Source organism: Lipotes vexillifer, unplaced genomic scaffold (assembly GCF_000442215.2).
Source record: "Lipotes vexillifer unplaced genomic scaffold, Lipotes_vexillifer_v1.1 scaffold874, whole genome shotgun sequence".
Lineage (NCBI taxonomy): Eukaryota > Metazoa > Chordata > Mammalia > Artiodactyla > Lipotidae > Lipotes > Lipotes vexillifer.
Window position 1 is genome coordinate 46153 of NW_006776973.1, and position 14104 is coordinate 60256.

At 43.2% G+C, this 14104-nt stretch overlaps 1 protein-coding gene across 1 annotated transcript; it reads left to right on the plus strand.

The window, feature by feature from the left end:
• The first annotated feature begins 2210 nt into the window (after nucleotides 1–2210).
• On the plus strand, nucleotides 2211–12659 carry HRG (histidine rich glycoprotein). Its single transcript, XM_007450745.1, is given in 8 exon segments — nucleotides 2211–2412; nucleotides 4259–4371; nucleotides 5136–5226; nucleotides 7258–7334; nucleotides 9111–9212; nucleotides 10353–10830; nucleotides 10833–11047; nucleotides 12522–12659. Coding segments are annotated over 8 exon segments (1416 nt in total).
• The last annotated feature ends 1445 nt before the right edge of the window (nucleotides 12660–14104 follow it).

Below are 14104 nucleotides of genomic sequence, written 5' to 3' on the forward strand. Positions count from 1 at the left end.
TCTTTCCCTCCACCAGCATTTAGCTCACTCAGGGCGCTCCATATTGGGTGTGACCAGTGTAGCAATAATAGAAAGGCCTCATTAAGGAGCTCAACTGATTGAAACATGAAACGGTTTTGTTCTAATTAATGGCTTTCTCCACCTCCAACCCTGGCTTGGAGCCGCTTAGTAACACCTTGGCCAGAGTCCATACTAATCCTGTCATTCTAAACTACACTGAAGCTGTCCTGTTTGGATATTTAAAAGCTAGTGTTACTAATATTAAAAGTTCAATGTCAAATATAATCCGAAATGGGTTTCTTCCCCTTTTAACACTTGCTAAACCAACCTGTGACTCTGGGAAGTGAGGTCTGCTTTCCATACACCCGTTCCGATCGCTTCTGTCTTCAAACTCTTCCCCTCCGTTCAGGTTCTGTCTAGAGCCTCACCAGTCCCCAGCCTTGGCTGCACATTGGAAAAACTCCCAACACCTGGACCCATCTCCAGAGATCCTGATTTAATTGCTCTGAGGGAGGCCTGGAAGTAAGGATTCTGAAAAGCATCTCGAGTGACTCACCGCAGAGTGGGGAGGAAAGGAGATGCCGTTTAAGTCCCTGGTAGTGGAGAAGCAAGCTGGGCTGACTCCCTCTGGTCCTTTCTTCTTTTTCCTTTTTTTTTTTTTTTTTTTCATTATACTCTAAAAGGGTGTAATGTGTACAGAAATTCAGTTTGGGCAATACAGGATCAAAGAAGGAATTCTATTTGAATGGTAAAGACCATCTGCATTATCTGTGGGTGAATTATCCATAACAATAGCGGTATCTATTGCTAGTCCGGGGGAGCCCTCTCTGGTCCTTTCTGATGTCGCTGGACTCTGCTGGCATGAGGGATCCCTGCAGGTATATTGACTTTTTTTTTTTAATAGATAACTATTTTATTTATTTATTTATTTTTATATTTATTTTTGGCTGTGTTGGGTCTTTGTTTCTGTGTGAGGGCTTTCTCTAGTTGTGGGAAGTGGGGGCCACTCTTCATCGCGGTGCGCGGGCCTCTCACTATCGCGGCCTCTCTCTTTGCGGAGCACAGGCTCCAGACGCGCGGGCTCAGTAGTTGTGGCTCACGGGCCCAGTTGCTCCGCGGCATGTGGGATCTTCCCAGACCAGGGTTCGAACCCGTGTCCCCTGCATCGACAGGCAGACTCTCAACCACTGCGCCACCAGGGAAGCCCATACTGACTTTTTAGGAGAAGTGAGGGTGGGGGGAAGCAGCTTAATCCCAGCCCTGTCCCCCAGTGCTGAGCCCCTCCCCCAATGGTCTGGTCCCTCTAATCCCTTCTCTGGGTTGGGCATAGAATGGCTTGACTTCTACCCTCACCACCATCCTCTTCCACATGAACTAATTCTCTTTAGCATATACTTTAAGGGTCACAAAGAACTGGAATGACATGAGTGTGCCTCTAACTTCTTCCCAGTCACACTAATTATAATAATAGAATAGCATTATTTATTTAACACCTGGATCTGTGCTAAGAATTGTATTGGTGACTTTTTATGCATGTTTTCTTATTTAATCATCACACAAGCCTGCCAAGAGATTTTTAAACCCTATTTTATAAACGAGGAAACTAAGGATCAGAGAAGTGTTATAGCTTACCCAGCATCACACAGTAAGAGAGTAACAGACCCAGGGTTGAAATTCAGATCTGACTTCAAAGCGACAGCCTCTTAATCCTTCTCTATCTGAACTGTCTTCCTTTTATGGTGTTAACCACTTAACATGTCTCCTCCCTTCAATAATGCAGCTACATTCTACTGAGGACTTTCAGTGCCACAATCCAAAGAAGGGACTGATGGCAGAGATTTCTGGCTGGCAGATGGAGGAAAATTATTTCTGACTCCACCTCAAATACCAATGCAGGCAGTGCTTATGGCCCAAAACACACTTTGGATCTGCTACCTACTAGTAATATCCAGATTTGTGCAGATCACAGTTTCACCCACTCACTGGTGGCATGTTTCAACTTTCTGTCCCCAGGACCCACTAATCATTTACAGCGTGTTGACTGATATTTGAACCAGGAGTCAAGGTGAACATACCCAGTTACATAACAAAAACGGATAAAGACTTTGTTTAATCAATTGTGTGTGTATGTGTGTGTGTTTTAGAAAATCTGTATAAACTTCTCTGCTGTGGTATCCCAGAGTAAGGAATGGTTTTCACATTTTAACAAAATGAAGTTACTCACTGCAGCACTGTTTTTCTTCCTTCTGATCCCACTGCAGCGTTCCTGTGCTGTGAGTCCCACAGGCTGCGATGCTGCAGAGCCCGTGGCTGGGAAAGCTCTAGACCTGATCAATAAATGACGGTGGGATGGCTACCTTTTCCAGTTGCTGTGGGTCGCTGATGTCCACTTGGACAAAATGCTGTGGAGCTGCCCATGGCAGAGCTGAGTGGGGAGATGATGTACCAGGGGCAACTGAGACTCTAGCCCCTAAGCCTGCTGCTTTGCACAGTGGATTGGCTTTGGGCAGGGTTGTCTGTTTCATCTGTGGGCTGCTCTGACTGTTCTTTTTTCCTTCAGATGAATGTTTGTTACTAGTATGTCCTTAACTATGAATCAGCCTGTAAGTACTTGTAAACACTTATGCAGAGCCTAGTCAAAGGCTCAGTACTATAAGAGAAAGATTAGATTAAATTGTGGGACTTGCTCTCAAGGAAATAATAATCAGCTCACATGAACACATATGTGAACTGCATAAGATGAGATATATTCAAGTGACCAAGTGAATGGTATAGATGCTGGAGTGATCTCATAAAAGAACTATTTCGATGGGATGGGAGAAGGCTTCCTTTGCGTCCTGAAGGGTGAGCAGGATTTGAATAGGACGGTGGCCTGTGTAATGGCCTTCCAGGAGAATGCCAGCCATACCACCTCTATGTGGATAGGGAATCAGGAAGGAAGGTGTTAGGGAGAAGCAGAACAAAAGCAGAGGGGTTCCAGTAGTTCTCTGTGGGCTTTGGAGCAGCCATCACCTTGGAAGAGAGACCGTAGGCTTGAAGAAAGCAAGCCTACTGTTTTCATTTAGGTTATACGCTTATTCGGAGTGCCTTTGAGGGCTTGATAGAGATTACAGAGGGACTCCTGCTTCTCCACCACCACCCCAGAAATAACCTACCCTTTGGTGGAACCACTGAAATCAGGGAGGTGAGACCATGGGGCACCAAAGAGGACAAGCAGAGAAATTTATACTTGTTACAGTGTTAGAAACCAAGGCCCTAAAGGTTACAGAGAAGGAGAGTGGAGGGATTTAGGATTCCACTAGCAATCTGATGACCAGTAGTCCCCTTCCAGGCTCTCTGCCACACGTGTAGGACGAATCAGCACAGTGTGACCTCTGAGTGGCAGTGGGGAAGGTGTGGGGGTGGGGCGGCGGATCTCCCTGTGCCTGGGAAGATAGGGGCCGGAGCAGGGACACAACTAAGAGCTAATTCACACATTCAGGAATGACGACATGAGAAGCAGCCCCAGGCAGTGGGAATTAGGGCAATGAGAGTAAAGAAAAGACAGGAGACAAAGAAAGACCATTCAAGGCTTGAGGACAGGACATTCTTTAAGACAAAGACTAAGGCAATAAATGATTAATGGTGCCACTGACCAGACAAAAGAAGTTGAGAGAGGGAGCTGGTTTGTAAGAGAAGAGACTGAATTTAGCTTTGGGCAAGTTGAAATCAAGACAAGAAATCTGAGACTTCCCTGGTGGTCCAGTAGTTAAGACTCTGCGCTTCCACTGCAGGGGGCACGGGTTTGATTCCCTGGTCAGGGAACTAGGATCCTGCAAGCCACGCGGTGCAGCCAAAAGGGAAAAAAGTCAATCTATATTTTTAAAAAAAGACAAGGAATCCAAGTTCAGGAATAGAGCTGGATGAGAGGACATGACTGCATATACAGATTGGAGGCCATGATGTGACTGTCAGCACTTATATTCTAGGCTTGTACCTTCAACACCTCCATCCAAACCAACACTGCTTTTTAGTGATTGCTTTTGAAAGTTCAAGGGCAGAAACAACATTGTGACCAGTTAAAAAGAGCATTCGGAAGTAACTCTCTGAAGCATTTTATTAAATAAATAGATCAAATGACGCAAAGGCAGGACATCTGCAATGACTTGGAGAGGAGCAGGAATTCTATTTAGGAAATAAAAAGATTGGGTTTTTTTTTAAAAAGCTCTGGACTCCCACATGCTACCCACCAGTTGCTTTCTTGGTATTCCCCAGGGAGCCACAGCTGTCTATTACTTAGTCTTGGATGTGAAAGAATCTGACTGTTCAGTCCTATCCAGGAAACACTGGGATGACTGTGAGCCAGCTGTTTCTATTCATCCATCTGAAATCGTAAGTAAGTAAACACAGTACCATTCCTCTCCTCTTAGCGTTCTTGACTTCTGTCTATTGTGCTTGCCCAGGGTGGCTGCATACCTGGCCTAACACTGTAAGAGAGTAAGAGCAGCTTCTGCCTCTTGGCTCATGAAGACTGTTGACCTTGAGTAATATTTTCTTGAGAGCTACACCCTGGAACCTAGTTCAAGAAAAGTCAGTGGGGCTTGTGCTCCCATGTGATAGCATGACCAGCTGTAAGACCTTGAGCAAATCACCTAACGTCTAAGAACCTATGAACTTGTAACCGTGACCTATGAATACTGGTCCCACTAACAGAAATGGCCAAAGGGATTAGTTGCAGTCACCATGAGGAATAAGGTCTTGTTCTGCACGTTGCACGCGGGTACTCAGAGCCCAGGCTCCCTGCCACAGGAGGAGGACACAAAGATGAAAGAGCACAGATATAAGATTTCAACTCCAGAAAATAAAATGTTTACATACCCAGGTGTTTTAGCATTTTTTTCCCTTGCAAATATTTGGGGTGTGGCCATGATCTGTTTCAACAGTTTCTCCGTGGTTCTCATGAGGGTTTTGGATGCTTATAGCATCCAGATCACAGAAATATGCTAAGAAAATACAGGTTTTTGAGAAAGGTTTGGTGAGAGAAAGCACAGACAAATTTCAAATGGTTAGTAGGAGTATGTTGCCTCACTTTTTTGTTCCCTCGTGTCAACCTGAGGAAAGCAATAGGCAATAATATAAACCCTTCTTTCTTGCAGGTGATCAGACCATGTAAGATAATAGCTATAACATGTTTGGATGGGTCTCAGAATCCTCGAGTGAATGACTTTAACTGCACCACAAGTTCTGGTATGATCATCTGTTAAAATGCTAATTAATTCTAATTAATACAAAATTCAGTCTTACAGTGGTATCATCATATAAGACTATGAAGTACATATCAGAAATGGTTCCTGCCCTTGTGGACGTATTATTACTTGCTCTCCTGAGAAGAGAAGAGAGAGGGGTTTTCCTATTACTGGCACACCTTCTTTTAAATAAATTCAACATATAAAAATAGAAATTTACAAGAGGCTGTATGGCATCATCGTAGAGAACATAAGCTCTGGGGTCAGATTTGTTTGAGTTTAAATCCCAGCCTTATCACTTACCAGTTGTGTGGTCTTGAGGGCAAGTTACTTAACCTCTTCAAGCTTTCCTCCTTTGTAAAATGAAGATAACAACATTATCCCTTTGGTTCCTTCTCAGAATTAAATAAAATTGTCTGTGTAGTACACTTTGCAAAGTACTTAGCACTCAAGTATTGCCATCAACATCTGAAAGTTATGTATGTTCACAAAGCAGTTATACAAAGGATATATTATCTCCTTTAATCTCACAACAAGACTATGAAGTAAAGATTATGATCCTTTCTATTTTAGAGATAAAATAACTGAGCCTCAAAGAGATTCAATGACCTGGCCGGGTGAACACAGCCAAAGTGTGGCAAAGTCATGACCCTGTACCACCGGTGTTGACTCTAAATTCCATGCTCTTTTAATTCACTTTTTCAAAAAGAATTATCACAGAAATTCTTTTAAAATAATTAATCTTAACATGTTTCAACATATAAAAATTCAACAGTCAAGCAACTCCCTCAGGAGGTTGCCTTAAAGAAAGATTGAGCTGTACCTTCTCCTCTCTCTGTTAACGATGCCTCTCTCTCGTTGGCGGAGACAGGAAGAGGTCATTAAAATATTAGCGCTTGGGGCTTCCCTGGTGGCGCAGTGCTTGAGAGTCCGCCTGCCGATGCAGGAGACGCGGGTGGTTAGAAATTTTTAGTCAGACTTTATCTTAAATCAACAACCAAATAAGGCTGATTTACATTAAAAAATACTTTGAGGTGTTATACACTAAAAAAGCAAAGTGGGGGCTTCCCTGGTGGTGCAGTGGTTTAAGAGTCCGCTGCCGATGCAGGGGACACGGGGCAGCACTGTCCCTCTCCGCTGGCCTCACTTGGCCAGCTGCCTTTTAAATTGAGACTTCTGTTGCAGCCTCAGCAGAGAGGCAGCAGATACCATAGAACTGCCCTCCTTCAGTTCTTTAGTCTTTGGAGTTGGGGTGTGTGTATCTGAATATCTAACAGAGAAAAGGGAAAACCCAAACAAGGAAGAGGGAAGGACAGAAGAAAGAGCATAATAAGATGATGCGAGTCATTAAAATCATCGGGTCCTAACCTCCTTCTATTACAATGGAAGACTGAGGCTCAGAGTGCCTATCTCACCACACCCAGTCCAGGGACCTAAGCGCTTCCCACCCAGAGGGGTCTTGTAGAGCAGCTAGTTGATATCCGTTGTGCATTTTGAAAATGCGGAAGTTAAACAGATTACGGTGCATCCAAGCAATGGAATGAATACAACGTAATTACTAAAAACAACGTTTTGGATGTATATGCACTGGAAAGTGTTTCAAGATACATTGCTAATGGAAAAAACAGGTTACAGAGCAATACTTAGAATATGATCCTATTTATGTTAAATAATTAGATATATGTGTATATGTGCAACATATTTAGGAAAAGGCTTGAAGGAAAAACTCATCAAGTGGATGATAATGGTACCTCTGAGAAGGGGAGGCTGGGGTGCAAGAAGGGTGATTTTTCACACTGTGCTTGATTATGTATGTGTGTATGTATGTATTTATGTATGTATTTCAATGAAATAGTATTCACCTTATCACTTATGTGATAAATATTTTAAAGGCAGAGACCATCAGAAAAATGGCACATATTGGGGATTTTGAATCCTCATAGTGCTATACTGAATATTGGATCGTAGGCATCCACTGCCTTTTTTACTTTTAATGTCCCGAAACTGCTTGGATTCAACTTGTTCTAGAGAGGAGGGGAAAGAACCAATTACTACCTGGACTTCTCTGTGAGGAACTGCTCCAGTCACCACTTTCCCAGGCACTCTCATGTGAGTATAATCAGCCTCTGTGAAATACTAGGTAACATTTAGAGACCACTTACTATGGGCCAGGCAACTTTCTAAGTGCTTTACATATGTGACCTTATTAACCCACCATCACCCTATGAAGTAGGTACTATTTTTATTCCTGATTTACAGATGGGGAAACTGAGGCACAGAGAAGTTAAGTGAATCACGAGAGTATCATGTATATTATAGAATTATATATGCTATATACCTTAACATCAGGTTCTTTACCCATTAGGATTAAAGACTTAGCTAAAACTAATAACTTGCTTGTATTAAGAACTGACACCCAAGGGTGCTTTCACTCACTTCACCTCGTTTACTCCACTCAGTGACCCCATTTGACTAAGGAGGAGGTAACTGAGGCTCAACAGAGGGTCCTGCCAGATGTTCACAACTGAGCTGAGGTTAGAATCCAGTCCTCCAGTTGCTCAATCGATGGGATTGCTCCCCTAGTCACTTATACTTTGATACTCAGGTACCTGCAGGAAGATCTCCTTAATAACACTCAACATTTGTATGGTGACAGTTTACAAAGCACCCATGTTATTGCCTCATTGGAGCCCTGTGACAAGCCCTCTGAGGAGAAGCAAGTGTTTGCCTCCATTTCCCTGGAACAAGAGGGTCTAGAAGTTTAAACACTTGCCTAAGGGCACTTAGCTAGAAAGTGTTAGGACACAGGATTTTAATGGTGGCCTTTTGATTTCAAGTCCAGGCATTTTCTGAGGTTTAATAACACATTCTCCGGGATGGAAAGAAAGGAGGCATTCATTCGTTCCTTCTCTCACTGTTCAACTTTTCAACCTCAAGCAGTTCTAGGATCCTGCTTAATAGCTACCAGCAAAGACACCCCACCTCCTCCATTCCCATCCCCAACAAACCCCTATCTTGGTGTATGTAGTGCAAACCCAGTAGAGAAACATGACAGCCGGAGAAGAGGAGCTCAGTGCTAAGTGTTTTCCAGCATTATCTCATTTAACTAAGCCTTCCCACAACGTGTCGATAGTTAGCATTGTACTCACTTTACAAAGACAAATCCAGAAATTTTATGTAACTTGCTTAAACTCACAACTAGTAAATGGCAAAGCCAAGATTAACATAGGTCTGTTTGACTCCAAAACTGTACTCAGAACCTCAATGCTTAACAGTCTCTTCTAAAAAAAAGAGTTTTCTTCTTGTCCTAGTCTAACCTTGACAGCTGGGTATTGGGGCCTCTGGGGCATAGCGGTGCCAGCCAGTTGTAGCCTCGGTACCTAGGGTAGGGCCAGCAGACAGTCACTTTGACGGGGTCTGTGCAAACCCAGTTTTACACTGGCTCCCTTCTTCCCAACACTTTCCTCCAAGGGCCTGGTTTAGGTTGTGTAAATTCCTCTTCTATACCACTCTTCACTCTCTCTAGACACAGGCAACTCAGGTCTTCAGGCAGAAGGTTGGGCTAAAGGCAAGGTATCAGTGATGCAGAGTTCCTCCTACAGCCCATGGGGAAGCCCAGCGCGGGGGACCACTCATGGAAGGAAACCACTGCAACTTGGAGTGAAACCCTTCAGAACCTACACTTTCCCCAAAGTGTTGATTAGGAAAAATGGTTAAATAGCTGATGGAGATATTTGATAATATTACCCTGATTTTTCAGAAGCCTGTTTTCCTTTCCCAAATGTCTGGAAGTTCACAAAAAGAGCTGGGTACCTTCATACCACCTGCACACACACACTCAAATACACATAGACAGACACTAACAGGTTTATCTCTTCTTTATAGAACTTCGGATTCTGCAGAGTAGGTTTGTCCTATGATGTAGAAGACGCTGACTTGGAAACCCCAAAAGACATTGTCATAAACTGTGAAGTTTTCAATCTTAAGGTGGGTTGCTTAAGTAGCCTTTATCATGAGCAGTGCCAAAGTAAGTGATATTTTCACACATATACTGTATTTTGTTCTTATGGCTGTTGGTGTGTATTGTGTGTGTGTGAGAGACAGAGACACAGAGAGAGAGAATAGGGAGAGGGAGAGAGAGAGAGATGATGGATGAGAGATGGGGGGAGGAGAAATACAGAGAGAATAGGCCCCTGGGAAAGTACAACTGCTGATATGACGCAAAAAGTATGAATTTTTCCCCAAGAATTGAGGGTAAGATTTGCTAGAAAAGTAAAATCATGATCAATTCAATCAACCTCTAATGGATTTGAAAGTGACCCTTGTAGTCAGGATTCCAGTGCTCACACTTAATAATTCCTAGCTTTTATTATTAGGCATAGAACCTAAGAAGAATGAATTCGCCTAAAATTTACTATATAAAGGTATGTGAAATAAGATTCAAAACAATATTTTATGTATTTTACAAAGTTTTGTTCTATACCAAGATATTCTTCACAGTATTTTTTACATCAGCAAAAAAAACAAAAAAAAACCCTGAGTATAATCCAAATGTCCATGTACCAACCCTCACCCCCAAAATGGAGGGGGCAGGCTTGTCACCATGAACATGGCTCCACAAGTGCAAAGAGGTAAGTGCTCATCCTTTAGGAGTAGGAGATGTTTGTACCATAAAGCCTCAACTCTTGAGAATATAAATTACAAAGCACTAGTTTTCCAAAGGTTGATCTATAGATGAGTATCATTTTATAATATAATTTCACCAGATTATGTTGAAATGAGAATAATAATAATAAGGGAAGTTATTCCATAACTTCCATATTCCAACATTTCCAACATTTATTCCATCTAAAGGAGTATCCTTTACTCTGAGATTAACTTTCTGACTCGTGCTATCAAAGTATTATTTCTATTGTGAAATAATAATGGTGGTAGGTGATAGTTTTGTTCATATTTTAAATGCCAAGTTGGCTAAATAAGAACTTGAGGAACCTTTTTTCTGGGTCTCCTATTTTTAAAATTAGTTGTGGAATCCAAAAGCCTGGAAACCATTGGTGTAAATTAAATTAAACATCTAACTTCTTTTGTGTTACAGGATGATATTCACTCTTCTGTGTCCTTCACCAGGAACATACAAACGTCAGTGGTGTGAAGCATCATTTGGGCCATCCCCTCCACTCTGGTGAGCGTTCTCCTGCTGGCAGGCCTCCATTTAAGCTCAATGGATCTAGAGATCACCATAATCCTCACGAGTCACACAACTTTAGATGCCCACCTCCTCTAGAAGACAAAAATTACTCAGACAGTCCACCGTTTTGAGCAGGAGTTCCTCTACCATTGTCTCCTCCAGGGTCAAGATGCCATCACCCTCATTTTGACACCAGTGGGACCCATGGGCCCCCTCATAATCATAGTTCTGGTGAGTGCTATCCCCACACACATCGTCCTCACAGACACCATCCCCATGGACACCATCCCCATGGCCATGATTTCTATGGCCATGGACCCTGTGACCCACCACCCCATAGCCAAGGTCCCCAAGACCACCATCGCTGAGGCCATGGCCCACCACCTAGGCACTCAAAAGAAAGAGGTCCAGGTAAAGGACCTTCCATTGGAGACAAATTGAATATGTTCACTGACTCCCTCCACTAAAGAAAGGTGAAGTTCTCGCTCTTCCCGAAGCCAATTTCCCCAGCTTCTCATTGCCAAACCACAATAATCCCCTACAGCCAGAGATTCAGGCCTTCCCCCAATCAGCCTCTGAATCATGTCCAGGAGAATTCAAGAATGAGTTTCTACAAATCTCAAAATTTTTTTGCGTATACAGTTCTAAAATAAAATATGATTTCCAAACTTCCCTGGTGGCACAGTGGTTAAGAATCTACCTGCCAATGCAGGGTGCACAGGTTCAATCCCTGGTCCGGGAAGATCCCACATGCCATGGAGCAACTAAGCCTGTGTACCACAACTACTGAGCCCGCAGGCCACAACTACTGAAGCCCACGTGCCTAGAGGCCGTGCTCCACAACAAGAGAAGCCACCACAATGAGAAGCCCCCGCTTGCCTCAACTAGAGAAAGCCCGCACGCAGCAATGAAGACCCGACGCAGCCAAAAATAAATTTTAAAAAAAGTAATAATAAAAAAATAAGTAAAATCTGATTTCCTTGATGGGAAAAATGAATCATGTCCTAGATTAGAAACATAAATAAAATGTGACCAGTAATAAATGCAAAATGACAAGTTATTTTAACCTTGTATTCATACTCAGCATAGGGCAAAATGTGATTGGGGGTGGAAATGGCATGAGAATAGGGAGACAAATGGAAAGGAGAGGAAAGATCTCAGCACTACAGATTAGAAGTTAAGTCCATCACTGGCTATTACATCACTTGAGGCAAATCTCTGAACCTCAGAATTTCTTTCTTCCTGAACTTAACTCCTTTAATTCTAGGTCTTTCCTCTGCTAGTACTTATGCTGAGGCTGGGCCTACCAAGAAGGAATGTATTCTCACTTAAAGGATTATTCTTATAAAAGGGACCCAAACTCTCTTCCACTTGTTTTTTCCAGCCCATTTGTTTTTTGGAACAAATTAATTTCGATTTCAGGTTTATGTCCTAACTGAGCTAATGGGAAATTTAACCTCAGTCCTTCTTGGAGTTCCTGCTACATCCCACACGAAGTGGTGCCAGAGTTTTACTCTCATAGTGTCAAGGTGTTTGGGTGGTGGGCATGAGAAGGAGGTCTGATTCTTTTTTTTTTTTTTTTTTTTTTTGCAGTACGCGGGCCTCTCACTGTTGTGGCCTCTCCCGTTGCGGAGCACAGGCTCCGGACGCGCAGGCTCAGCGGCCATGGCTCACGGGCCCAGCCGCTCCGCGGCATGTGGGATCTTCCCGGACCGGGGCATGAACCCGCGTCCCCTGCATCGGCAGGCGGACTCTCAACCACTGCACCACCAGGGAAGCCCGGAGGTCTGATTCTTCATCACTAATCCACCAGGTCCCCTGGCTGAGGGATGCTTACTACCCTGTTCACATCTCTCTTTAGGTCTCGTTTATCTGCTTCTGTACCAAACTGGGATATAGGAGTCTCCGTAAGATGCTAATGGACATGACTGCCAAGAGACACCATACGGCTGGTCTCTCCCTGAGATCTTGCTGCCTCCAAGCTACAGCCCCAGAAAGCAGGACAGAGGTGTCCTCTGCTTCACAAGTCCTCTGTTCTTCTCTTATCTTCTCCCCAGTCTAGGGACACTCTAGTCTCAGATAACTTCTCTTTATTCGTTTTTGCTCAGAAGACTCCTTTCTCACACTTGAATCCTCTTTCTTTCTCCTTCTTCCCAAATCAAGTCTCCAGCATAGACACAGGTGCCAAGACTTTAGATTCTCTCTACCTGAGAGAGTTTCAGGTGTGTGGTGTTGGCAGAAGGTAGATTCTAACAGCGGGGCTGCGGGGTGGGAAAAAAGCTAAGGGTGAAAGCAACTAAGTTCTTACACTGGGAAGAAGGAGAAACGCGCGAAGATGGAGAAGCTGAAGCTGGGAGAGTGAGGGGATGGCTGAAGGTGCACGGTCCACGAGTTGGAAAGGAATACGCGGCCGATCACGGTGGTGTTTCAAGTGAAGACTCAAAAACAGTGTTTTCGAACCTAAGTTTGTGTGCCTGACACACTGTGAAGCCAAAAAAAAAAAATGTCAGAGTTTGGATCAGAGAAAGGTTTATTAGTTGAGGAGGCGCCAGTGTGGAAGATGGGACTTTTCTCAAATTTATCTTCCTGGCTGGCCGGGGTACAAGGTTCTGAAAGGCAAAAAAGTAAAGGGGAGGGGACCTTTGTGATTTTCGCTTCCTGATAAGACCTTAGTTGCAGACATCCTGGCGCCATCTTGTGACTTGGTGATTGTGATTGATCTATGTGTTCCTGCAAAGCAGATTAGTCAATGGTGGTCTTGTGATCCCTTAACTTCTTTCTAGGAGAAAGCAACAGCGATGGTTGAGGCATTTTATTATTTCTTAGAGCCTTCGTGATGGTTCAGGAGTTTCAATTCTTAATTGACCCTCCCAGGGTCATCAATTTTAAGCCCGCTTGGAGCCAGCTGGTTAAAGCCACAGGACAGTTTGGGGTCATAAATCAAGGTATTAGTTTAAACTAACAGTCATGGATAAGATTATGTTGGACTTGATTTTTCTTCCTCTGCATTCCCTCACTTCCCTAGTTAGTAACTGTTTGAATCTGTCTTTGGAACTCAGGGAAGTTCTAGGAGACTAAAGCCTTTTTACAAACAAGAGGCAGGCAGAGGACATGCGGTGGGGGTCTGGTCCTGGGAAGGCCCCAAAGGGTCCTGTTCAGTTACACCTGGACTTGGCAGTGTATACAGGTGTATAACTGATAGGAAAGAGAGTGACTTTGAAGGACAGTGATCTGAGTTCTAATCCAAGTCCCACAATTTACTAATTATAACAAACATTAAAGAAGCATTCATATACTGTTTAGCTATCATATGACAACAACAACAAAAATCTAGAAAAGGAACAATCAATGGTATATTGTCTAAACCTCTAGAACAATGTAAGATCCCTAAAGTAAGTAGGAATCCTTTCTTACTCCATTATTCACCTGTAGCAACTATTTGCATATTATGAATGCATTTAATTGAAATGAATTGAGAGCATTCAATCCTATGTTTTCCAGGAAATAGTTTTAATAACTCAAGCAATATTTGTGAAAGGACTTAATAAAAATTATAAAACACTGCTCAAATGCTTCTGTGGGTTATTAAGCTATGTGTTTTTATTGGTCTACCTGGATTTCACCTTTTTCCACTCCCTGTGTCCATGGCCTTCATGGAGGAATGTGATTCTGCAGGGCTGGCGTTCAGCAG